The sequence below is a fragment of the Microtus ochrogaster genome, chromosome 7 (genome assembly GCF_000317375.1).
Source record: "Microtus ochrogaster isolate Prairie Vole_2 chromosome 7, MicOch1.0, whole genome shotgun sequence".
Taxonomy (NCBI): Eukaryota; Metazoa; Chordata; class Mammalia; order Rodentia; family Cricetidae; genus Microtus; species Microtus ochrogaster.
This window is the reverse complement of record NC_022014.1, coordinates 66,705,832-66,726,546: the sequence shown is the minus strand read 5'-3', so window position 1 is coordinate 66,726,546 and position 20,715 is coordinate 66,705,832. Positions and strand designations below refer to the sequence as shown.

The 20,715-nt window shown below is 39.4% G+C and overlaps 1 protein-coding gene across 1 annotated transcript in view; it reads left to right on the top strand.

The window, feature by feature from the left end:
• Positions 1-20,715, top strand: part of Stxbp4 (syntaxin binding protein 4) — a 166,100-nt gene that overhangs the window by 73,677 nt on the left and 71,708 nt on the right. Inside the window, exons 13-15 of the mRNA XM_005350526.3 lie at positions 5,992-6,168; positions 19,208-19,324; positions 20,348-20,397. Of these exons, the coding sequence (XP_005350583.1) occupies positions 5,992-6,168; positions 19,208-19,324; positions 20,348-20,397 (344 nt within the window). The remainder of the gene's footprint in view (positions 1-5,991; positions 6,169-19,207; positions 19,325-20,347; positions 20,398-20,715) is intronic.

Here is a 20,715-nt window from a genome sequence, read left to right as displayed (position 1 = left end):
CTTTATGAAGGAGATTGAAAATTATTATTTTGACTTTCCTTGCTGCTCCGAGGCAGAAATGAGTTTTTACCTTTTAGAGTGAGGCAGCTGCAGGTAAAGAAGTTGGCAACCCCTGGGAAGGTTAATTAGAGCTAATTATAATATGATTGACCTAATTTTCCTCCAGAAAGTTTAAGCGACTCATTCTTTGCACAGTGGAGATTTTATGTTTTCATATAAACTAAACCCTGTTTTCTGAACTTACCAATTATCCATGTTATACACTTTACAAAAAACAAAGTGTTGCCTCACACACTGCAGAATAAGGATTGGGTGGAGTTGGAGTAAGCCTTTAGGATTTTATCATCCTTGACAGCATTTACTGTCTTAATACGTGTTAAAAAGGACATATAAACAAATCTTTGTAACTTTTAAATCTTCAGTGCAAAAGTAACATAATTGTCAAACATTGAAGTGCAACATTTCTTTTAACTTTGATATTTACTTCATTCTATTTAGATTTTACATAATCTCAGTTGTTTGATAAATACTATGAAATGAATCTTTTAGATTCTTATGTAGAGGTGTATTCGGCCCATGTGTGAATCTTGGTGTGTGTCATCACGGAAAACAGTTCAATGTACTAACGCTAGAAGCTTACTTGGAAGCTGGTAGTGGGGAACTTTGAACTATGGAGCAGGAGGATACATTTTACTGTGGACCATGTTTGCTACTTACGCTGGAAGCTGACCGATGACTGAGGTAAACTGATCCTTCAGAAATGTGAAGAGCACATTGCAATGGCAAGCACAGTAGGCAAGGCGATCTCTCATGCAGCTGTCATCCCATGCACTAGATGGTAAAAATGCACATCTGCTGTGAGGATACGAAATACCTGCGAATTGCATCCTGAGGATTTCTCGGTGTGTAATGGCTGATGGAGTAAAGTGGTACAGTCTTTAGACTTAGAGTACCCATGAAGATAGGAAGAAAGGTGGGGGCATAGAGATAGATAATATGTTTTCTGTGAGCTGGTCTTGGTCTTACATGCCTCTTGTCCTAGCCTTTGGATGACTGAAGCAGGAGGATCAACTCAAGTGTGAGACTAGCCTATACTACGTTGAGTTTCAAGTCCAGTTTGGGTTCCACAGCCAAAGGGTGTCTCCAAAAGTATTTTGTGAAGTTAGAGTCTTCTGTAAATTCATTAACATTATTGGGTGTGTTGTTCATTCATTTATGAATGTATCTGCAAAGCACTTTGAGATCATCCTTTCAGACAGCTAAAAAATAAGTCAGGTACACAAATTAAGTAGGCTGGCCATAACTTGCTTTTAAACATTTCTCGTTCACCAAACAGCCGTCTTCCTGCAGCAAGCCTTAATCTTTTTGAAAACTGTAAATAGGATCAAAGACTAAGACAGGCTTTCCAGTGAGCGAATGTCGGAAGCTGATAAGAGAAGCATTTTCAGGGCTTGGGTAGCATAACTTACTAAAAACATATCTCTTTGCAATCTGCTGTTTTCTCCTGTCAGCCACTGACATTTGAAAGATTTACTGATTGGCTTATAAATTACAGCGCTTGAATGTGTTGTGGACTTCTGAGCTAATTACACGTTTGCAACTGCAGTTAATACTTCTACTTCAGGGAACTGTTAGCACTCATACCTACAGAGGGGATAGTTTCCCGTAATTTTTTATTATTAAAAAAGACGTGTAAAAATTACATTTCCAGACAGCTAAAATTACCAATTAAGTACCTCAAGAAAGTCCTTACTTAATAAATTACCTGGTCAGCATAGATGATATGTACATCCCCCCCCCCCCGCAGCTCCTACAACACCCCTCCCCAAAATAGTAAAAAGAAACAAAGGAAGAACTACAGCAGGATGGTAATAGTTTCTTTAACCTTCTTGTAAGAGCTATTATGGTCTTATAGCTGTTAAAGCTCACTCCATAGATGAACATGCTGGGTCTTACAGAATCATATAGACGGAAAATGAGAGAAAAGTGAATTTCAGATCTAAGATACTGACCTAACGAGGACACGTGCAAAGGTACGCTTTTGTACTAAGCAGGTTTTTGTTTGTTTTGTTGTAGATCATGTTACTCTGTGGGTGAAGTGCTGCATCTATGAAAACATACAGCACAGCGGCCTTTAGCTAAGGCCAGAGTATCTGTGGCCTACAAAGATTATCATCAGCATGCATTATATTTTCAAAGAAGAATTTGGCCTTGTCTTTCCTAAAGATTCACTGCAAAATTGTGGGGAGGCAAACCTTTATTTAACAAAGAGGCACTGTGGACTGAAGGCATCTCCTCATTGTTGCCCTTACGAAAATTCTGATTGTACTTCATCTTCAGGATTTTCCTCCTCTTCATCTTTCGGGATTTTCCTCCACTGAGTTCAGTCATACTACTTAATATTTAAAAGCATGTTCTGGTTGGTTTTCCTGACCTATTACATCTTTGTTTTTCTTTTAACATTTCCCTCTGTAATCTGAATTCTGCCTCTTACAAAGTGTATCAGTAAGTGACTACTGTCTTTGTCCTAATTGGGATTTCATGTTGATGGTGAGGCCCTGAGCAAATTCCAGCTCAACTGTTACTGACATAGGAGGCTTTGCAGTTATTTATTAGAAGACAGCCTGGGAGGAAAAGAGAACATGGATTGTTGTGATCCTCTCGCTAAATCCGGCCCACTGCTGTTATCTTTTCTTTACTGCTCTCTCTAAAAGGCATCGTTTAGTGCTCTAATCTTTCAAGCAGCCATTCAGTGGGAACTGGGCTAGAACCTTGCTAAGGGGTCACATTCACCCGCCTGACAGGTAGGCATTTACAAAAGAAATGGTATGAATTTATTCAGCATCAAAACCTCTGCATCACTTACCACCCAGCCGTATTTCGCACCGTATTACCGTCATTGCACTGCAATAGCTGCACAAATCCCATCCAGATTCTTCATTTAATTAACCAGCATTCTTTGAACAAAAATAAAAGTGCTGTTTTTATGGAGGAATAAAGGCTGCACGACGCGAGTGTGAAGAGGGCAGAGCATCAAATTAGTGATTCTTCGCTGCAGCGGGTGATTCTCCCGCCCTTCCTCCTCACTTCAGAAGCTTCTTTCTTTCTTTTTCTTTTCTTTTTTTTTTTTGATTGAATAGAAAATGGGGATCAGTGCGGTGTCCTCAAATGTGTTTGAAAGTCTGTTGTTAAAACCACATCCTAAGCTACTGCAGGGCTGATGCTGGTGGTAACTGGTACCTAAAAGTTATTTTTTATAACGTTTTCTGTAGTTGACCCATTAGTATATGAACTAGTAACCAAGAGCATAAACTCTGTTAACTAAACTGCATGAGTTCAAATCCCAGCCTTGACACTAAACTTTCTGTGCTTTGGTGCCCTGTCTTTAAAATGAGGATGATTCTAGACATACCCTATAGTGCAGTGTGCAGTTAGCTGACTCGACACACACGGCCTCTAGAACAGGACTGGTATGTTAAACTGGTGCCTTCAGCGTGCACAGCAGCAATCGGGTGGGAAGCTGACCCAGGTCTATCACTAGTAACTTTGTTGGTTACCTGGGCTTAGACTGACAGGTGCCGTACATTAGGTAGATCCCCCTCTCTCCCCCATACTCTCACTTCTAAAGGCACTCTGACGGTAGAAGACAAGTGTTTTCAGATATAAGGGAATCAAATTCTTTGAGTGACAGGTATAGAAGACAGCTGATTTCTCATACTGCTCCACTTTGCACCCAGCTTCCAGGTTTACCTTGTAAAATTAATCTGATTTATTCATTTGTTTATATAGCTCTTCTAACAACAAACCTACTAAAACCCTATCTTCCAACAGGATCCCTCTACCTCAGTCAGAACCCACCTGGCATGGTTTCTCAAGTGCCACGTTCCTTCTTGCTCATTTGTTCGTGTTGGTTTTAGTTTGTTTGTTATTATTTTTTTTTCTCTACCACTCCTTCCTCCATTTATCTACATCATACCTTATGCTCCAGGCTGAGCCAGAAGGGTGTAGGTATTATTTACCCTTTTGTATTGGATTTACATCATATCCTACAGCTGTCTGTATGAAGTAGATGCTAACTTCCTATTGTTGATGACCTAGCCTGTTGTACTCCCGGACTGTACTGGAACTCTAACTGCCTCAGCTACCATCTCTTCTCCAACCCTGGCCAACCGCAGCCGCAGTTAGTTTTACTTGTTCCCTTCCTCCTCTTTCTGCTCCCACCTTTGTCCTCCCATAGAGTTTGTTCTTAACTAAGTAGAGTAATGCACCCCCTTACAACTTAAGCCAGTTCCTATCACTTCTCTATTCAAGGCCCTCCAATCCCTTCCTGTCTCACTCTGAGGGAAGCCGAGCTCCTTCAAATGGCCTGTGAATGCTCTTCAGGCCATCCTGTCTCCACACTCACCCGTGTTGCCTCTCTGCCCTGGTATCCTCCCTACGTCCCTGTCGTTCCCGTACCGTTCACTGCTTCTGCCTCTCCTACTGCCTCGATGTTCTCCAAAGATAAAAAGCCCAATCCGATCCCAGGCCCTTTACACATGTGCTGCTTTTGCCCAGAAAGCTTCTCCTTGGGGAATCATGGCACGGTCCCTTCTGTGGGTCCCTAGACAGTGTCTTCTAACTGAGATCCGAACTCATGCCCAACATACTTACTGTCTCTCGAAACTGGAATGTTGTTTCTGAAGGGCGAGAGTTTTCCGTGTATACTGTTCATGGGTATTGCAGAGATTGGCATATAATAAGCACTTATTGACTGCTGAGTGAAAACAGACCCTTGCGGATACCCCCACACCCACGCTTCTCTCAGTACTTCATGCTCCAGCAAAAGCGAATGCTCCATAACAGCTTCAAGAACGTCAAAATAGCCATAGTTTAATATTAGCCATGACAACTGGAGCAGAAAGTTCCATTACAGAGAAGAGAGGTTCCTGCACTCTCTAAAGAAGAGTTTTATGCTATAATAGCTGCCATGCTAAATTTTATGGGTGTCCTAAGGGACTATGACCTAGCAACAAGGTACATTTTGAGAGAGCAAATGGCTTTTGCCACCCTAACTTTCCAAAGTGAAAAGTATAGCTAGTGTTTGGAGCATTTTTTTGTTTATTTGTTTTGTTTTATTCTGTCATCCATAGACAATACAGTGATGAAAAGAGATCATTAGTATTGAAGCCAAGCAGACCCGGGCTCAAAATTTGTCTTACTATATGCCCTTGTTCAGCTTGCTCATGAATAAATGGTGTTTAACCCATTGTCTCTTGAATATTGGATCCAACAGATAAACAACTATAAATTATGCTACTGTCAAAACAAGAAGTAATAGTTTGATATCCAGGAAGAAAGCTTTGCCTTGGTCTTGGTCCACCACGAAGCCCCAAGGCACTGTAAGCCCCTCCCCAGCATCTGATGAAGCTGAAGTAGCCTCCTGAGAACACAGGCCCCTCCACCTATTCCTTTTTCGGTAGCTTACTCCTTTTGTCTTTTGGATCAGTTCCTATTCATCTATTTTGAATTTTCAGTTTTCTTTACCTTCCTTCATTTTTCCAAAAGCACTGCTAAGTGTGTGATGCTAAAGATTCATACAGAATCTTTTTTTTTTTTTTTTGGTTTTTCGAGACAGGGTTTCTCTGTGGCTTTGGAGCCTGTCCTGGAACTCCCTTTGTAGACCAGGCTGGCCTCGAACTAACAGAGATCCTCCTGCCTCTGCCTCCCAAGTGCTGGGATTAAAGGTGTGCGCCACCACCGCCCGGCTCATACAGAATCTTTATACAGGAAAAAAAAATTACACAAAAAAATTCCAAGAAACCAACAGAAGACAGGGCAGCTAGTTCACATAGTGAAATAACATGTTGACTAGTTTTTAGGTGAAAGATAAAGAGCATAGACATGTTAAGCTTTGGAGTCATAACTGCCAAAATGAGAAAAATACTTTGTGTAGACCTCAGAAGTATGTTTTGCATTTTCTTCACTCCACACTAACTTTTAACTCCTTAGGAAGCCAAAGCTGTCGCTGAGGAAACACGAGCTCTGCGAAGCCGGATCCATCTTGCTGAGGCTGCACAGAGGCAGGCGCATGGGATGGAAATGGACTATGAGGAAGTGATCCATCTGCTGGAGGCTGAGATCGCCGAGCTAAAGGCTCAGCTTGCTGATTACTCTGAGCAAAATAAAGTAAGCAAACAGCCCTCTCTAGTTACCATGGTTTCCTTGCCACTGTCATGTATCCTGTATTCATTTTCTTTTCATCTGCACGTCTAAACTAGGTCAGTGTTTGTCTTCTATTATTCAATGATAGGATGTTGTGTCGTGAAGAGGGTGGTGTGGAAGTTGTGAGCCTGCCTTCATCCAGAAAGCCTGGGGATGGAAAAGCACGGGCCCCAAATTAATTGGGTCACTGGTCAACATTGTTCCATTCAGCCATTCAGGCCTGGAACTATTTAACATTTAATTGATGGCACTGGTTTTCTCTTTCTGTTTTGGAGCTTGCTAATTTGTTTTGTGGTGATGGAAGGAGGGGATTCAGGGGATGAGTTTTGCTCTTTGATTAGAGAACTTGGGGCTGTATAACAGTTAATGAAGTTTTGCATGAGGCCCACGATGACTAATGAGAAGAAACCAAGTTTGAATTTGTTTTGTTTCTTTCAATGGAAGGACTACTCAATTGGACTCCTCAAGAACAGCTCTTAAATTGCAATACAAGATCCTAGGTACCTTGCAGGAAGCAAGCTGAACATCTCTATGTGGAAATTGTCTACAATGTACCATCTTTAGTTATGACTAACCTTCAAAAACATAGTAGGCATGTGTGTGTGTGTGTGCGCGCACGTGTGTGTGTTATGTCACTGAAAGTATAAACTGGAATGATTTGAGGCAGGTATTTTATAGCTTTGTAGAAATTCTTCAGTTATAAGTAATGGATATTTATATCTCTAGCCCATTCAGCCTTCAAGAGAATATAAGGCAAATTTGAGCTGTTTATGAATATTTATGCATATAAGGCTTACATTCTTTAACATACAAAATGAAAGTGAAAGTAGTTTGAATAAAAAACATTTTAACAGACAATAGGAGGTTTTCTTTGCTGGGCTCTGAAGGGCCCTCACCACTTCCTGCGTATCTGGCCATCTAAACCAGCTCTCAGAAGGCTAGAGGACCCACCCCACATTGTGCAGACCTTGAGGAGCACATAGCACTTGAGAAAGCAGCAGCTCTTAGGAATGTCAGTTACAAACATTTGTTTATCTGTGTACATTTCTAAACAACTGTGGCTGTGCCGTGTAACCTTAACCTTATTGTGAAACTATTGTAGAAATTGCCAAAATATTAGAAATATTTTAAATAAAATAGTTAGTTACTTTTAAAGCAAAAGTTGCCAGTGTTTGGTAGTTTAAAATTTTTGCTGTTTTTTTTTTTATGACAGTGGAGATTAAAGTAGGATCTTATATATGTTAGGGTGCTGCTCTATTGTTGAGCTACTCGTTAGCCCTGTATTTTTAAGTAATTATACTTTTAAGAGCTTTGCATAAAACTATTCCAGTGTTTTTTGCTTTGTTTGTTTTGTTAGTTTATAAATGTAGCATGGATGAGAGGGGGTGTTTGGAGGTAGGAGGCCATGTGCAGTGTGCACATGGAGGTCAGAGGGCAATGTTGTGGAGTCAGTTCTGTCCACCAGCATTTTCGTAGGTCCCCAGGCTGGGGCAGCAGGCACCATTCCCCACTGAGCGACCCCTCCAGCTCCCTGTGTGCTGCTCTGTTGTATAAAGCTTCGGTTATTGCATTATCTCCTCTCCAGTGAGAAATATTTTGGTCCTAATTGCCTGGCAATATAATTAATTCATGTTCTTCCTTTTTGTAGCTTTATATGGGATGTCATAAGATCCCTTTTAATAAGAGCCTCTCTAAAAATCAGTGGGTTTTTTTTTGAAAGAAGAGATATTAGACATAAACATCTCAACATTCAGTATTTTCCAATTTCTATACCAGAAGGGAATAGGTGACTTTTCCAACTGTGTGTAAGATTGCTTAAGGATCAGTTGACCTAGGTGCTACAGAACAAAGATTGAGATATTTAATTATCTGCTTTTACTTATTTTGTGGGGGGGGGCACAGATTGACTGGCGTGTGATTGCATGTTTGTGTGCACTTGCCTGTTGAAGGCAGAAGTCATCGTCAGGTATCTTTCCTAGAGAGCTACCCATCCTTTTGAGGTTAGGGGAAAGGAGTGTTTATAGACATTCGCACTGCGACCTACAGCGCCAGAGATCCTGCTCTTGTCACCTCTCCAGAGACGGATGACACATATGTACCACTCTGCCTGGCTTTTACATGGTACAGGAGGTGGAATTTGGGTCATAGAGTGCACAGCAACTGAGCTATATCTAGAGCACCTAAATATTTATTTTTTTAGACTTAGATTCTTTCTGTAATAATGCTTTTATTCATTACTATAATTTTCCCTTAAATTATCAATATATTTTCTAATTTATATTTGGACTTTTGAAAAATGCATCTGAAACATGAAATAAAACATTATTGAGGCTGGAGAGATAACTCCATACTTAAGAGTACTTTCTGCTCTTACAGAAGACCCAAGACCTGTTCCTATCATCTGGATTGAGTAGCTCACAACATATAACTCCAGCTATAGGGGATCTAATGCCCTTTCTGACCTCCAAGGGCAACCACACCCACACATACACTATACGTGTATACATAATGCAAAAATAAAAATAAAGATTTTTTTAAAAGTAAAATAAAGCATTACTGATACCTGTGAAGGACCACAATACCCCTCTCCAGATTACACCCACCCACTTCCCTTGCCCTCAGAGTTCACTACTTTCTTGGATTTAGTGTCTACCATTTTCTTGATGGTTTTAATACTTGCATATCTATTCCCTATTTGTTTAGTTTTGCCTGTTTACCAGATTAATTTGTGGTTAGTTGGTGTATTTCTCTTTAGTCTTCATTTCATTAATTACCTCCATGTAGTTGCCCATTCTGTATTTGATGGGAAGTCTTATTATTTCTGTATCATTCTACTGAGAACCATGCTCCTGAGAACATTCTGATGCATAAAACTTTCTCCTCATGTGTAATTGTTACATATGAGAAGTAGTATTGCCAGGTTGAGTGATAATTGCATGTTCAGCTCCATAAGTAAGTGCCTAATCGTGACTGAAAGTATTTTTAACTAATTTGTATTCCCATGAAGAATGGATTAGAATTACCATTCACCCCTTACTGGTCCTTAACTTTCTTTTATTTTGGATTGTTATTCATCTGGTTGGTATAATCATTGCTATGCCAATGTAGTTTAATTTGGATTCCCCTAGGTACTAATGACTAACAGAGTGGTGTTCTGGAACCCATAGGCACTGGCTCATGAGAACTCGTCTCTTCTCACTGCCATGTTCACTCATGGAGGTTGGAAGCTTGAATCCATCTTGATGGACTCACTCATATCCCCAAATGCTGTAAACCTGCAATTTGCCTTTCTGTTCTTGAGAGTAGTTGGTTATATATTTATGCATTCAGTAGTCACTTATTTTTCTGAGTGAAATTTGCTTTTGTATCTTTTTGCTGTTTTCCCATTGGGTTATTTGTCTTTCTCTTAGAGACATGTAGTGATTCTCCTGGTTACTAATCCTTTATTAATTTATATATTATAAAACTACTCTCTCAGACTTGTGGCCTGTCTTTTCTAGTCTATAATTAAATAGAAAGGAGCTCTTAATTTTCATGAAAACTTACTGTCTTACTTTTATATTACTGTGCTAAGACACCATGACCAAGGCCACTTTATAGAAGAAAAAGTTTATTTGAGGCTTACAATATCAGAGTTTTTGAGTCCGTGACCATCATAGTAGGTGTCATGGCAGCAGACAGGCAGGAATGCCACTGGAGCAGTAGCTGAAAGCTTGCATGTTGATCCACAAGTATCAGAGAGAAAGCTAACTTGGAAGCCTAATGCCTGCCCCCACTGACATACCTCTGCAACAAGGCTATAATGTACCTCCTAATCCTTCCCAAACAGTTCACCAACTGAGGACTAACCATTCAAATATGTGAGCTTGTGGGCCTTCTTATTCAGACCACCACACTTAGAATTGTTCCCCTCTGGTCCTTCAATCTCCAAAGATACAAAGACATTTATTTATATTTGCTTCTAGAAGTTGCAAAGTTTTGATACTTCTATAACTGGTTTTGTAGCACTACACAAGATGGAGAACATTCTTATTCTTCCATTATTCCACATGAATAACACTGCCTGATCCTTCACTTACAAATCTCATTTGATAACTCACCTGGATGTCATTTCTACCCGATTCTAAGGTTCCATGTGGGTGTGGCTCTCTATTCTCTTTCACTGGTCCACATTTTACTTCTGAAGATAACAGTTTTGTTGTTTACTATGTCTTTTATGATAGTCTGATCATGCTGTCTACCTATTTTTATCCAAAAGTGTGCTAGCTACATGGCCTTCTTATCACATATTCTGTATACTGCTTCTACATACGACCAAAAAATGATTGCAAATTTTACTGTAAGATCATTAAATATCTAGATTAACTTAGAAAGAATTTTTTAGCTAAAACAATTCTGTATAATATAGAAACTTCCGGAGGTATCACCATCCCTGACTTCAAACTCTACTATAGAGCTATAGTAATAAAGACAGCATGCTGTTGGCATAACAACAGACACATGGGCCAATGGAATCAAGTCAAAGACCCTGACATTAATCCACAGACCTACAAACACCTCATTTTTGACAAAGAAGCTAAAATGTTACAATGGAAAAAAATATCTTTAACAAACGGTGCTGGCATAACTGGATATCAACATGTAGAAGATTACAAATAGATCTATATCTATTCCCATGCACAAAACTCAAGTCCAAATGGGTCGAGAACCTCAACATAAATCCAGTTACATTGAACCTGATAGAAGAGAAAGTGGGAAACAGCCTTGAACACATTGGCACAGGAGATCACTTCCTAAATATAACACGAGTCTTTGTGTTCTAAAATGGTCAGTATTCAGAGAAACATACTAAAATTGCTCTTGGAATTTCCTTTCTTTAATCTTAATTATATATTTTGAAACAGTGCTTTTAGATACATTAAGACTTGGGTTCATCCACCATCTTTTATGAAAATGATAGGATTCCCTCTGTAAACTATTTTCCATTGACCCTGAAATAACTACTTACTTTGTTTGATATTTACTTACATATGTTTAAAAATTTGTTTGCTTTTAACTTTTCAGTTTCTGTTCATTTCAGTTATGTCTGTGGCCAACGAAAGTTGGAAACCACCACCCCTACTTTCCCCTTCCCCCAGCATAGACATATATTAGCATTAAGCTTTAATTGGAAATAACTTTACATTTGTAAACTTTCACTTATTAAAGTACCTGTCTCATCTTTTTTATCTGACTTGTTTAATATGGCTGTTCATGTATTCAAGTTATTTAACTGGAATTTTTTATTAATTCAGATATCTTCTGTGCACCCCTACCCAGTTACATTTAATTCCCTTTGCTGTTTTCTTTTTTTTTTTAATTCTTTTTTTTATTGAGAAAAGGAAAAAAAAACAAGTTTCCACCTCCTCCCAGCCTCCCATTTCCCTCCCCCTCCTTCCACCCTTCCCCCCTCCTCCCACCCTTCTCCCCCTCCCCCCAAAATTATGTACAGTCTCCAAATTTTATCTATCTATCTATCTATCTATCATCATCATCATCATCCCAATTGCAGTTTCTCCTCCCACCCTTCCTAATCTATTCCTCCTCTATTCTGTTCAGAGAGTGGCAGGCCTTCCGTGGGTATCAACAAAGCATGGCATATTAAGTTGTAATAAGACTAAACACCTCCTCTTGTATTTAGGCTGGGCAAGGCAATCCAGTATGAGGAATATGTTCCCAAGAATCAGCCAAAGCATTAGGAACAGCTCTGATCCCATTGTTAGGAGTCTCACAAAGAGACCATGCTATACAACCATCACATGTATGTAGAGGGCATAGGTCAGTCTCATACAGACACCCTGATTCAGTTGGTTCAGATTCTATGAGTTTCTATGAGCCAGGTTAGTTGTTTCTGTTGGTTTTCTTGTGATGTCCTTGACTCCTCTGGCTCCTACAATCCTTCCTCCCTCTCTTTAGCAGAATTCCCTGGACTCTGCCTAATGTCTGACTGTGGGTCTCTGCATCTGTTTCCATCAGTTACTGGATGAAGGCTCTCTGATAACACTTGGGGTAGTAACCAATCTGATTACAGGAGATGGCCAGTTCAGGATATTTATCCATTATTGATGTGAGATTCCCCTCTGTATGCTGTAAATCTGTTTTATTGCCATTGGTTAATAAGCTGCTTTCAGCCAATGGCTTAACAGAGTAAAGCCAGGCTGAAAGAGGTATTTATAGAGAGAGTAGACGGAGTCAAAGAGAAGCCATGTAGCTGCCGCCAGAGACAGATGCCTCTGCTGGAGCCTGGCCATGACCTTGTGGTGATGCACAGATTAATAGAGATGGCTAGGGTCATCCTTATAGATTCATGGGAGTTTCCCTTGCATCAAGTTTCTACCTGACTCTGAAAAGCCCCCTGCTTCCAATCATCTCTTTCAGTACTCTTCCCCCTACACCCACCCATCCACTCCAAACTGATCCCTCCAGTTCCCATCCCCAGCCACCCCCAGTCCAACCAGGAGATCTGTTTCCCCTTCCTAGGGAGATACATGTGTGCCCCCTTGGGCCCTCCTTGTTACCTCTCTGGGTCTGTGGATTCTAACCTGTTTATCTTTTACTTTACAGTTAATATCTACTTATGGATAAGTTTGTAACATGTTTGTCTTTCTGGATATGGATTGTCTCACTCAGGATGATTTTTTTCTAGTTTCATTCATTTGCCTTCAAATTTCAAGATGTCATTGTTTTTAACAGATGAGTAATACACCAATGTGTAAATGTACCATATTTTCCTTATCCATTCTTCAGTTGTGGGGCTTCTAGGATGTTTTTAGGTTCTGACTATTACAAATAAATCTGCTATCAACATAGTTGAGCAAGTGTCCTTGTAGTATTATTGAGCATCCTTTGGGTAAACCCAAGAATGGTATCGCTGGGTCTTGAAGTAAATTGATTCACAGTTTTCTGAGAAACCACCATACTGATTTCCAAATTGGCTGTACAAGTTTGTACTCCCACCAGCAATGGAGGAGTGTTACCCTTGTTCCACATCCTCTAAAGAAAGAGCTTCATTTGTGTTTTTGATATATGGGATCTATGAAGAAATTTGTTCATTTCTTTTAGACTTTCCAATTGTGTAGGGTACAAGTTTTAGAAATATGACCTAATGATTTTATGGATTTCCTCAATGTCTATTGTTATGTCTCCCTTTCATTTCTGATTTTGTTAATTTGGATATTCTCTTTTTGCCTTTTAGTTAGGTTAGATAGGGATTTTTGTCTATCTTGTTGATTTTTCTCAAAGAACCAGCTCTTTGCTTCATTGATTCTTTGTTTTATCCTATTCATTTCTTTCTTGATTTCAGCCCTCAGTTTGATTATTTACTATCATTTATTCCTCTTGGATGCATTTGCTTCTTTTTGTTCAAGAGCTTTCAAGTGGGCTGTGAAGTTGCTAGCATAAGACTTCTCCAAATTCTTCATGTAAGCTCCTAGTGCTGTGAACTTTCCTCTTAGCACTGCTTTCATTGTATCCTGTAGGCCTGGGTGTGCTGTCCACTCATTTTCATTGAATTCCAGGAAGTCTTTAATTTCTTTGTTTCTTCCTTGACCCAGTGGTAATTCAGTTGAGCGCTGTTCAATTTCCGTAAGTTTGTAGGCTTTCTGTAGTTTGTATTGCTGATGAACTCAAACTTTAATCCATAGTGGTTTAATAAGATACAGGGGGTTATTCCAGATTTTTTGATTCTTTCAAGAATTGCTTTGTGATTGAGTATGTGGTCAGGTTTGGAGAAGGTTCCGTGAGGTGCTAAGAAGAAGGTATATTCTTTGGTGTTTGAGCGATACATTCTGTAGTTATCTGTTAGGTTCATTTGAGTCATAACATCTATTAATTCCATTATTCTTTGTTTAGTTTCTCTCTAGATGACCTGTCCATTAGTAAAAATGGGGTGCTGAAGTCTCCCACTATTAATGTGTGGGGCCTGATAGGTGATTTAAGCTTTAGTAATGTTTCTTTTTCAAATATGGGTGCCCTTGTATTTGGGGTATAGATGATCAAAATTGAGACATCATCTTAGTGGAATTGTCCTTTAATGACTTTGAAATATCCTTCTCCATCTCTTTTGATTAATTTTGACTTGATGTCTATTTTGTTAGATATTAGGATAGCTCCCCCCCCCCCAGCTTGCTTCTTAGGTTGGTTTAATTGGAAAATCTTTTTCTAGCCCTTAACTCTGATGTAATGTTTGTCTTGCTGGTGTGTATTTCCCTACTTTGGGTTTTGTTAGTGTGGGATTATCTATTGTCTGTATTTTTGTTGGTGTCGATAACTTTCTTGGGTTGGAGTTTTCCTTCTAGGGCCTTCTGTAGAGCTAGATTTGTGGATAGATATTGATCAAGTTTGACATTGTAATGAAATACTTTGTTTTCTCCTCTATGGTTTTGAAAGTTTTTCTAGGTATTGTAGTCTGGGCTGGCATCTGTGGTCTCTTAGAGTCTGCAAGAGGTCTATCCATCCTCTTCTGGCTTTTAGAGTCTGCATTGAGAAGTCTGATTTAATTCTGACAGGTCTGCCTTTATATTTTACTTGGCCTTTTTCCTTTGAAGCTTTTGATATTCTTTCTTTATTCTATATGTTTAGTATTTTGATTACTATGTGATGAAGACTTTTTTGTTTGGTCTTGTCTATTTGGTGTTATGTAAGTTTTTGTAACTCTTTAGGTATGTCATTCTTTAGGTTGGAAGATTTTTTTTTTTCGTTGATGTTGTTGAATATTCTTTCTGGGCTTTTGAGTGGGGACTTTTCTCCTTCTTCTATCCCTATTAATCTTAGGTTTGGTCTTTTCATAGTATTCCAGATTTTCTAGATTTTTATGTTAGGAATCTTTTATATTTAACATTTTCTTTTACCAATGAATCTATCTCCTCGATTGTACATTCAGTGCCTAAGATTCTCTGTTCCATCTCATGTATTCTGTTGGTGATGCTTGCATAGCTTGCCCTCTTCCAGAATTCCCTCAGTTTGTGTTTTTTTTATTGCTCCTATTTCTATTTTAGGGTCTTTAACAGTTTTATTTGTTTCCATCAACTGTTTGCTTATTTGTTTGTTTTGTTTTCTGGACATTCTTTAAGAGAATTATTGATTTCTTCCAATTTTTTGGTTGTCTTTTCCTCCATTTCTTTAAGAGATCTTTTTCATTTCCTCTTTAAGAACCTCTATCATCTTCATAACATTATTTTTAGGTCGTTTAATGTGCTTCAGCTGCATTGGAGTGTTCTGGTCTTGCTGTCATAGGACAGCTGGGTTCTGGTAGTGACAAATTGCCTTTTCTGTTATTATGTTCTCACATTGGTGTTTAATCATCTGCATTTGAGGTGATTATAGGTGTAGGTGTTGATTCCTCTGTTTGTCTTTGTTGGATGGGTGTTTTGTTCCTTGGTTTCTGTTTCTTCTCTGGTCTTCTGGCCTAAATGGCCAAGGGTTCTGGTGACTGGTGAGTCTTCAGATTCCATAGGGTATCTCCACTGGAGTTTTGGAGGCCTTGGGTCTCTTGATATGGTCTGGCATCTGGTACAGCTGAATTTTCTTGGGTCTTTGGATCTGGCCTGCCCTCCAGTAAAACCTGAGTCTTCTGGGGTACCTCCAATCAGCTTGACCTCTGATAGTGCTTCTGGGACTGTTCTTCTGGCTGGTGTGTACATGGGCCTATGGGATCTGTTCTTCCAACTGGTGTGGATTATGTCTGGGCCTATGCAGTCTGTTGGAGTTCTGGGGAAAAGCTGCTTGTTGACTAGTGAGGCAGTGGTAGCTGGTGTGGTCCACGCCGCAGTGGCAGAAGTCCGCTGGGATTTGGGTTGAGGAGCCCAGTAGCAGCAAGGCCAGGTAGGAGCTGGGATAGTCTTGGCCTGGGGAAGGTTCACCAGGGACAGAATCTAGGGAGGGGTACAGTTCCACTGGAAGATGGGCCACTCACCCATTCTGACTTGTGTGGCCTGGGACTCAGTAGTCACCAATATTTTTATGATAACAAATGTGTCTTTAGAATTAGTAGCTGGGCTCGGATGAGGTAGTTCCAATTTTGTTTGCAACATCCAGAGCATTGTTATCATGAGCCGGATGGATATCCCCTCTCTATGTCAGGTTTGATCAGTATAGCAGCCTGTCTGATCTGATGAATGCTGGACGTGACTTCACAGCGAACACATGTAATCTTCTGTCTTCTTCATGGCTGTCTCAGCAATCTGGCCAATGATGCTGGCATAGTGGTTAAGCCTGTTTCTCCTGGGTGTTCTATTGTGAGAGTATGTAGGCCTCCTCTGCAGCCACAGAGGCTTGGACCTTGACTGAAGGTTGGAATGAGGATCTGCTTCTTCATACGGTAGACATCTTCCAGCACACCCATGTTTTGACTGCAGCGCAGGAAGGAACTTCCTTCGTTTTTTTTTTTCACTATTTTTGGCAAAAATACTGTTATAAACCACCATGTACTTGCTAAGAATCAAAACTGAGTCCTCTACAAGAGCAGCCAGTACTCTGAACTGCTAAGCCATCTCTCAAGCCCTTGGGTGAAATTAATAATAGTTACCTCCCCCATCTACATATTACAAGCACTATTGAACATAAACCTAATCATCTCTCCCTCCTTAATTTCTGTGTCTGGTAGAAGTTTAGTTCTGTTTTGACTTTTTCACTTTTGCTGTGTATAATGTGGTCCAAGACCTCTTATTCATACTTCCTGCTGAAATAGTGGCTTCAGAGTCATTTAGTGAAGTTCTGTTGATAAACTCTCCATTTTGTTTCTCTGAAAAACATTTTGTTTCAACTTTTAAAATATATTTAGATGCATTTAAAGTATTGTGTTGCATATAACTTTGTCGTTGTTTTTACTTCATGCTATTGTGTCAACTATCAGTCAATTTGTAATGAGTTTCCTTCTGTATGATTTTAAGACCTCTTTGGCTTTGATATCAGTGTCTAACCCTGTGAATCATTTGTTGATCTGATCTATTATAATTTGTGCTGTTTGGGATTCATCTAACTTCCTAATCGGAGGTATCGGAGGTTTATTGCCGTTTTTGGAACTCCTGAAAGCTCATCCTAATTGTTCTCTCTCTCTCTCTCTCTCTCTCTCTCTCTCTCTCTCTCTCTCTCTCTCCCTCTCCCTCTCTCTCCCCTTCTCTCTCCCTATCTTTCTCCCTCCCTCTCTCCCCACTTTCTCTTCCTCCCTCCCTCCCTCCTTCCTCCCCTCTCTCTCTCTCCAGGATCTCACAATGTATTCCTGCCTACCCTAGAACTCATACATGGCCCCGTCTCTGCCTTCTAAGTGTGGGATTAAGCATGTGCACCACAATCTACAATGCCTGGCTCTTTAAAAACATTTATTTATTAATTCATTTTAAGTGCATGAGCATTTTGTTTGCATGTATGTGTACCATGTATGTGCCTGGTGCCTGCTAAGGTCAGCAAAGTGTGTCAGATCTCTAGCACTGGAGTTACAGATGTTTGTGAGCTGCCCTGTATGTTCTGGGTACTGGACCCAGGTCCTCTGTAAGAACAGAAAGTGATCTTAAGTTACAAGCCATTTCTCCAACCCCTGTGATGTTTCCCTTTGATTCTTTCTGGTAATCTACGTGCAATTTAAGACTCCCCTCTCTTCATATTTCAGTTTTTAACTTTTGTGTTCAGTCCTCAGAATTTTTTCGACTTTTGTTTTCTAGTTTCTCCATTTTTTTAGGTATATGAAATTATTTGCTGTGTTCTAACTTAATGACTGTATTTTTAAAATGATTTATGTCACATTGGGTCTATTTTGCATTTCTTTCCTGTTATACTTTTTATTTTGTTTTATTATTTATTTATTTTGGCTTTTCAAGATAGATTCTCTGTGCAACCCTTACTGCCTGGCTATCCTGGAACCCACTCTATAGACTAGGCTGGCATCAAACTCAGAGATCCGCCTCATTTGCCTCTTGAAAGCTAGGATTAAAGACATGAGCTAACAACTTATGGGCTATTATACTTTCAATTCTCTTTGTTAAATATACTACAAACATAATTATGTTTATGTGCCTGACTAATAAATATATACATACTCTTTTAGATCTGATGATTAATTGTTTGATTGTCAATTCATAAAAAAACATTTCTTCATGTTTAGTGATTTTTTTATTGTACATTTGTGTTCTTTTGACACATATTATGGAAATTCTATGAAATCTCAATTTAGAAAATAGCTTTAAGAGAAGTTTTACTTTTGTTTCTCTTGCCTAAGACCAATTTAGGTGATAATTTCGGGTTATGGATTTTCATGTCACCTAAGTCATACAAGTTCAGCCCCCAAATCTCCTTTTGTTTCTCTAGCAACCATTGTTTGAACTCTACTGGGTAGGGATTTACACTTGGAAATTATTCAGGACAGACTTTTTACTGACCAGAGCCAAATTCAGAGAGCCTGATCTATGAAAACCGTATCACTCATTTACCCATTGCAGTTCTGCGTGCCACGTGTCTGATGAAACCTGCAGTGTGGACCTCCAGGATCAGGACATGCCTCAGAGCAAATGATGCTTCAGCGTTCCCCTGCTATGGCTCTCTGGCCATTACTGCTTTCTTCATAGAATGCTTTTATTTTTCTGTTACTAGTTCAACCATACATTGGAGTGTGTGTGTCTGTGTGTCTGTGTGTGTCTATATGTGTTTGTGTGTGCATATATTCAGCACTTTTGGCTATGCTTTCCATGAAAGGCTTTCTGTTGCTCTGTGTTAAAACAAGTTCTTTAAAAAAAAATAAGCTGAATATAAGTCATGTAAAAATCAATAAAAGTCATATATAGAGTATGTCATAGAACTTAAAGTATGTGTGTAGAAATTAACCTTTAAATATTTAATCAGTTATATTCCACCTCTCATCTAAATTAGAACCAATTTTAGAAAGAGAGACAGTAAGTAAAATGGTAGATCAGACACTACTGTTGTTAAAAGTTGAAGAAATATGGACGGTGTTTCTTTTATCACCTTTGTCCAGGAAAGTGTCCAGGACTTGAGAAAGAGGGTCACAGTTCTTGACTGCCAATTGCGAAAATCTGAAATGGCTCGGAAAACCTTTAAGGCATCTACTGAAAGGCTCCTTCATTTTGTAGAGGTAAGTTTTCTCTAAACCACTTGTGCATCTGTGGATTTTGATAGACCCAGGGATCCTGAAAACAATCCCCTGTACATACTGAGCTATAACTGTTTTACATTGTTTTGTTAAAAAATCTTGTCAGACCTGAAGGCACAAGGTTGTAATCTCACTTCTTGGGATCCTGAGGCTGGAATAGAGCAAATCCAAGACCGTCTTAGGCAACTAAATGAGACCCTGTCTCAAAATAAAAAGTTAAGAGGAGGGATGGAAATATACTTCTATGGTAGAATACTGACCTAGCATTTGATGTCCTAAACTCAGTCCCCAGTGCTGAGAGAAGAAAAGAGAGAGGAAAGGAAGGAGGGAGGGGGAATAGGTACTGTCACAGAAGAATGTCATGGTGTTTGGTGAGTACAGAAATCTCTGTTTCAAAACAGCCATTCTAACTTGCAGTCAGATTTAGAGGAAAAATAGCTAATATTACATGATTGTTAGTAATAAATATGCATCTAATAAAACATACTGTGCTTAATACTCTCCTAAAATACTCTTAAATACTCTTTAATACTCTTAAAACCCAATACCGTGTAGACATAGTTGGGTAACTATTCACACTATCATGAAGTGGTAGAGTGTTGGCTTTCCTTATCAGTTAGGAGTGCTTGCTGCTCTTGGGAAGCCCCCGAATTCAGTTCCCAGCACCCATGTCAGGTGACTCACAACCACCTTAACTCCAATTCCACAGAAACTAACACCCTCTTCTGGCCTCTGCAAAAGTGTAAACACACACACACATACACACACTCTAGAGAGGACACAGAGAGATAAATTAAATACAAATATTTTAAATAAATAAATATCTTATAATTATTTCCAAGTAGAATTTCATGTTAATATAATTGACTCACCCACCATAATAGGATCATCTATATACTCAATGAAGGAGGAAATTGTAAATATTGAATAATCAAGCAACGTTTCTGGTTTTGTTTCTGAGCTCTCAAACTTACAAATCTCCTTTACCATCTTACTTGTCACTAGGCTGTGCAGGAAGTGCTTCTGGATAGTTCTGGTCCTTTCTCGACTCTAAGGTAAGAGTGCACTGCTGCATATGGACACTGATTTCTTTGTGGATGATTGTGGTGAAAATACTCTCGGGTAGTTTCAGGATTCAGTGCGATTCCCACTGAACGCTTTTTAACTTTTTGGAAGGAAGTGCAGGAACATACTGTTTAGGCTCCATCTCTTTAAAAGAAACTACAGGAAGCATTTAGACAGCCATTGTAACTTCGTACTCTGAGATTGCGGATTCACACATCCTGTCTGTGTGTGGGTAAGCTGCTGGTGGCAGACGTACCACCGAAGACATCTCAGCCTGGCAGATGCGTTACGTCAAATAGAATTTTGCA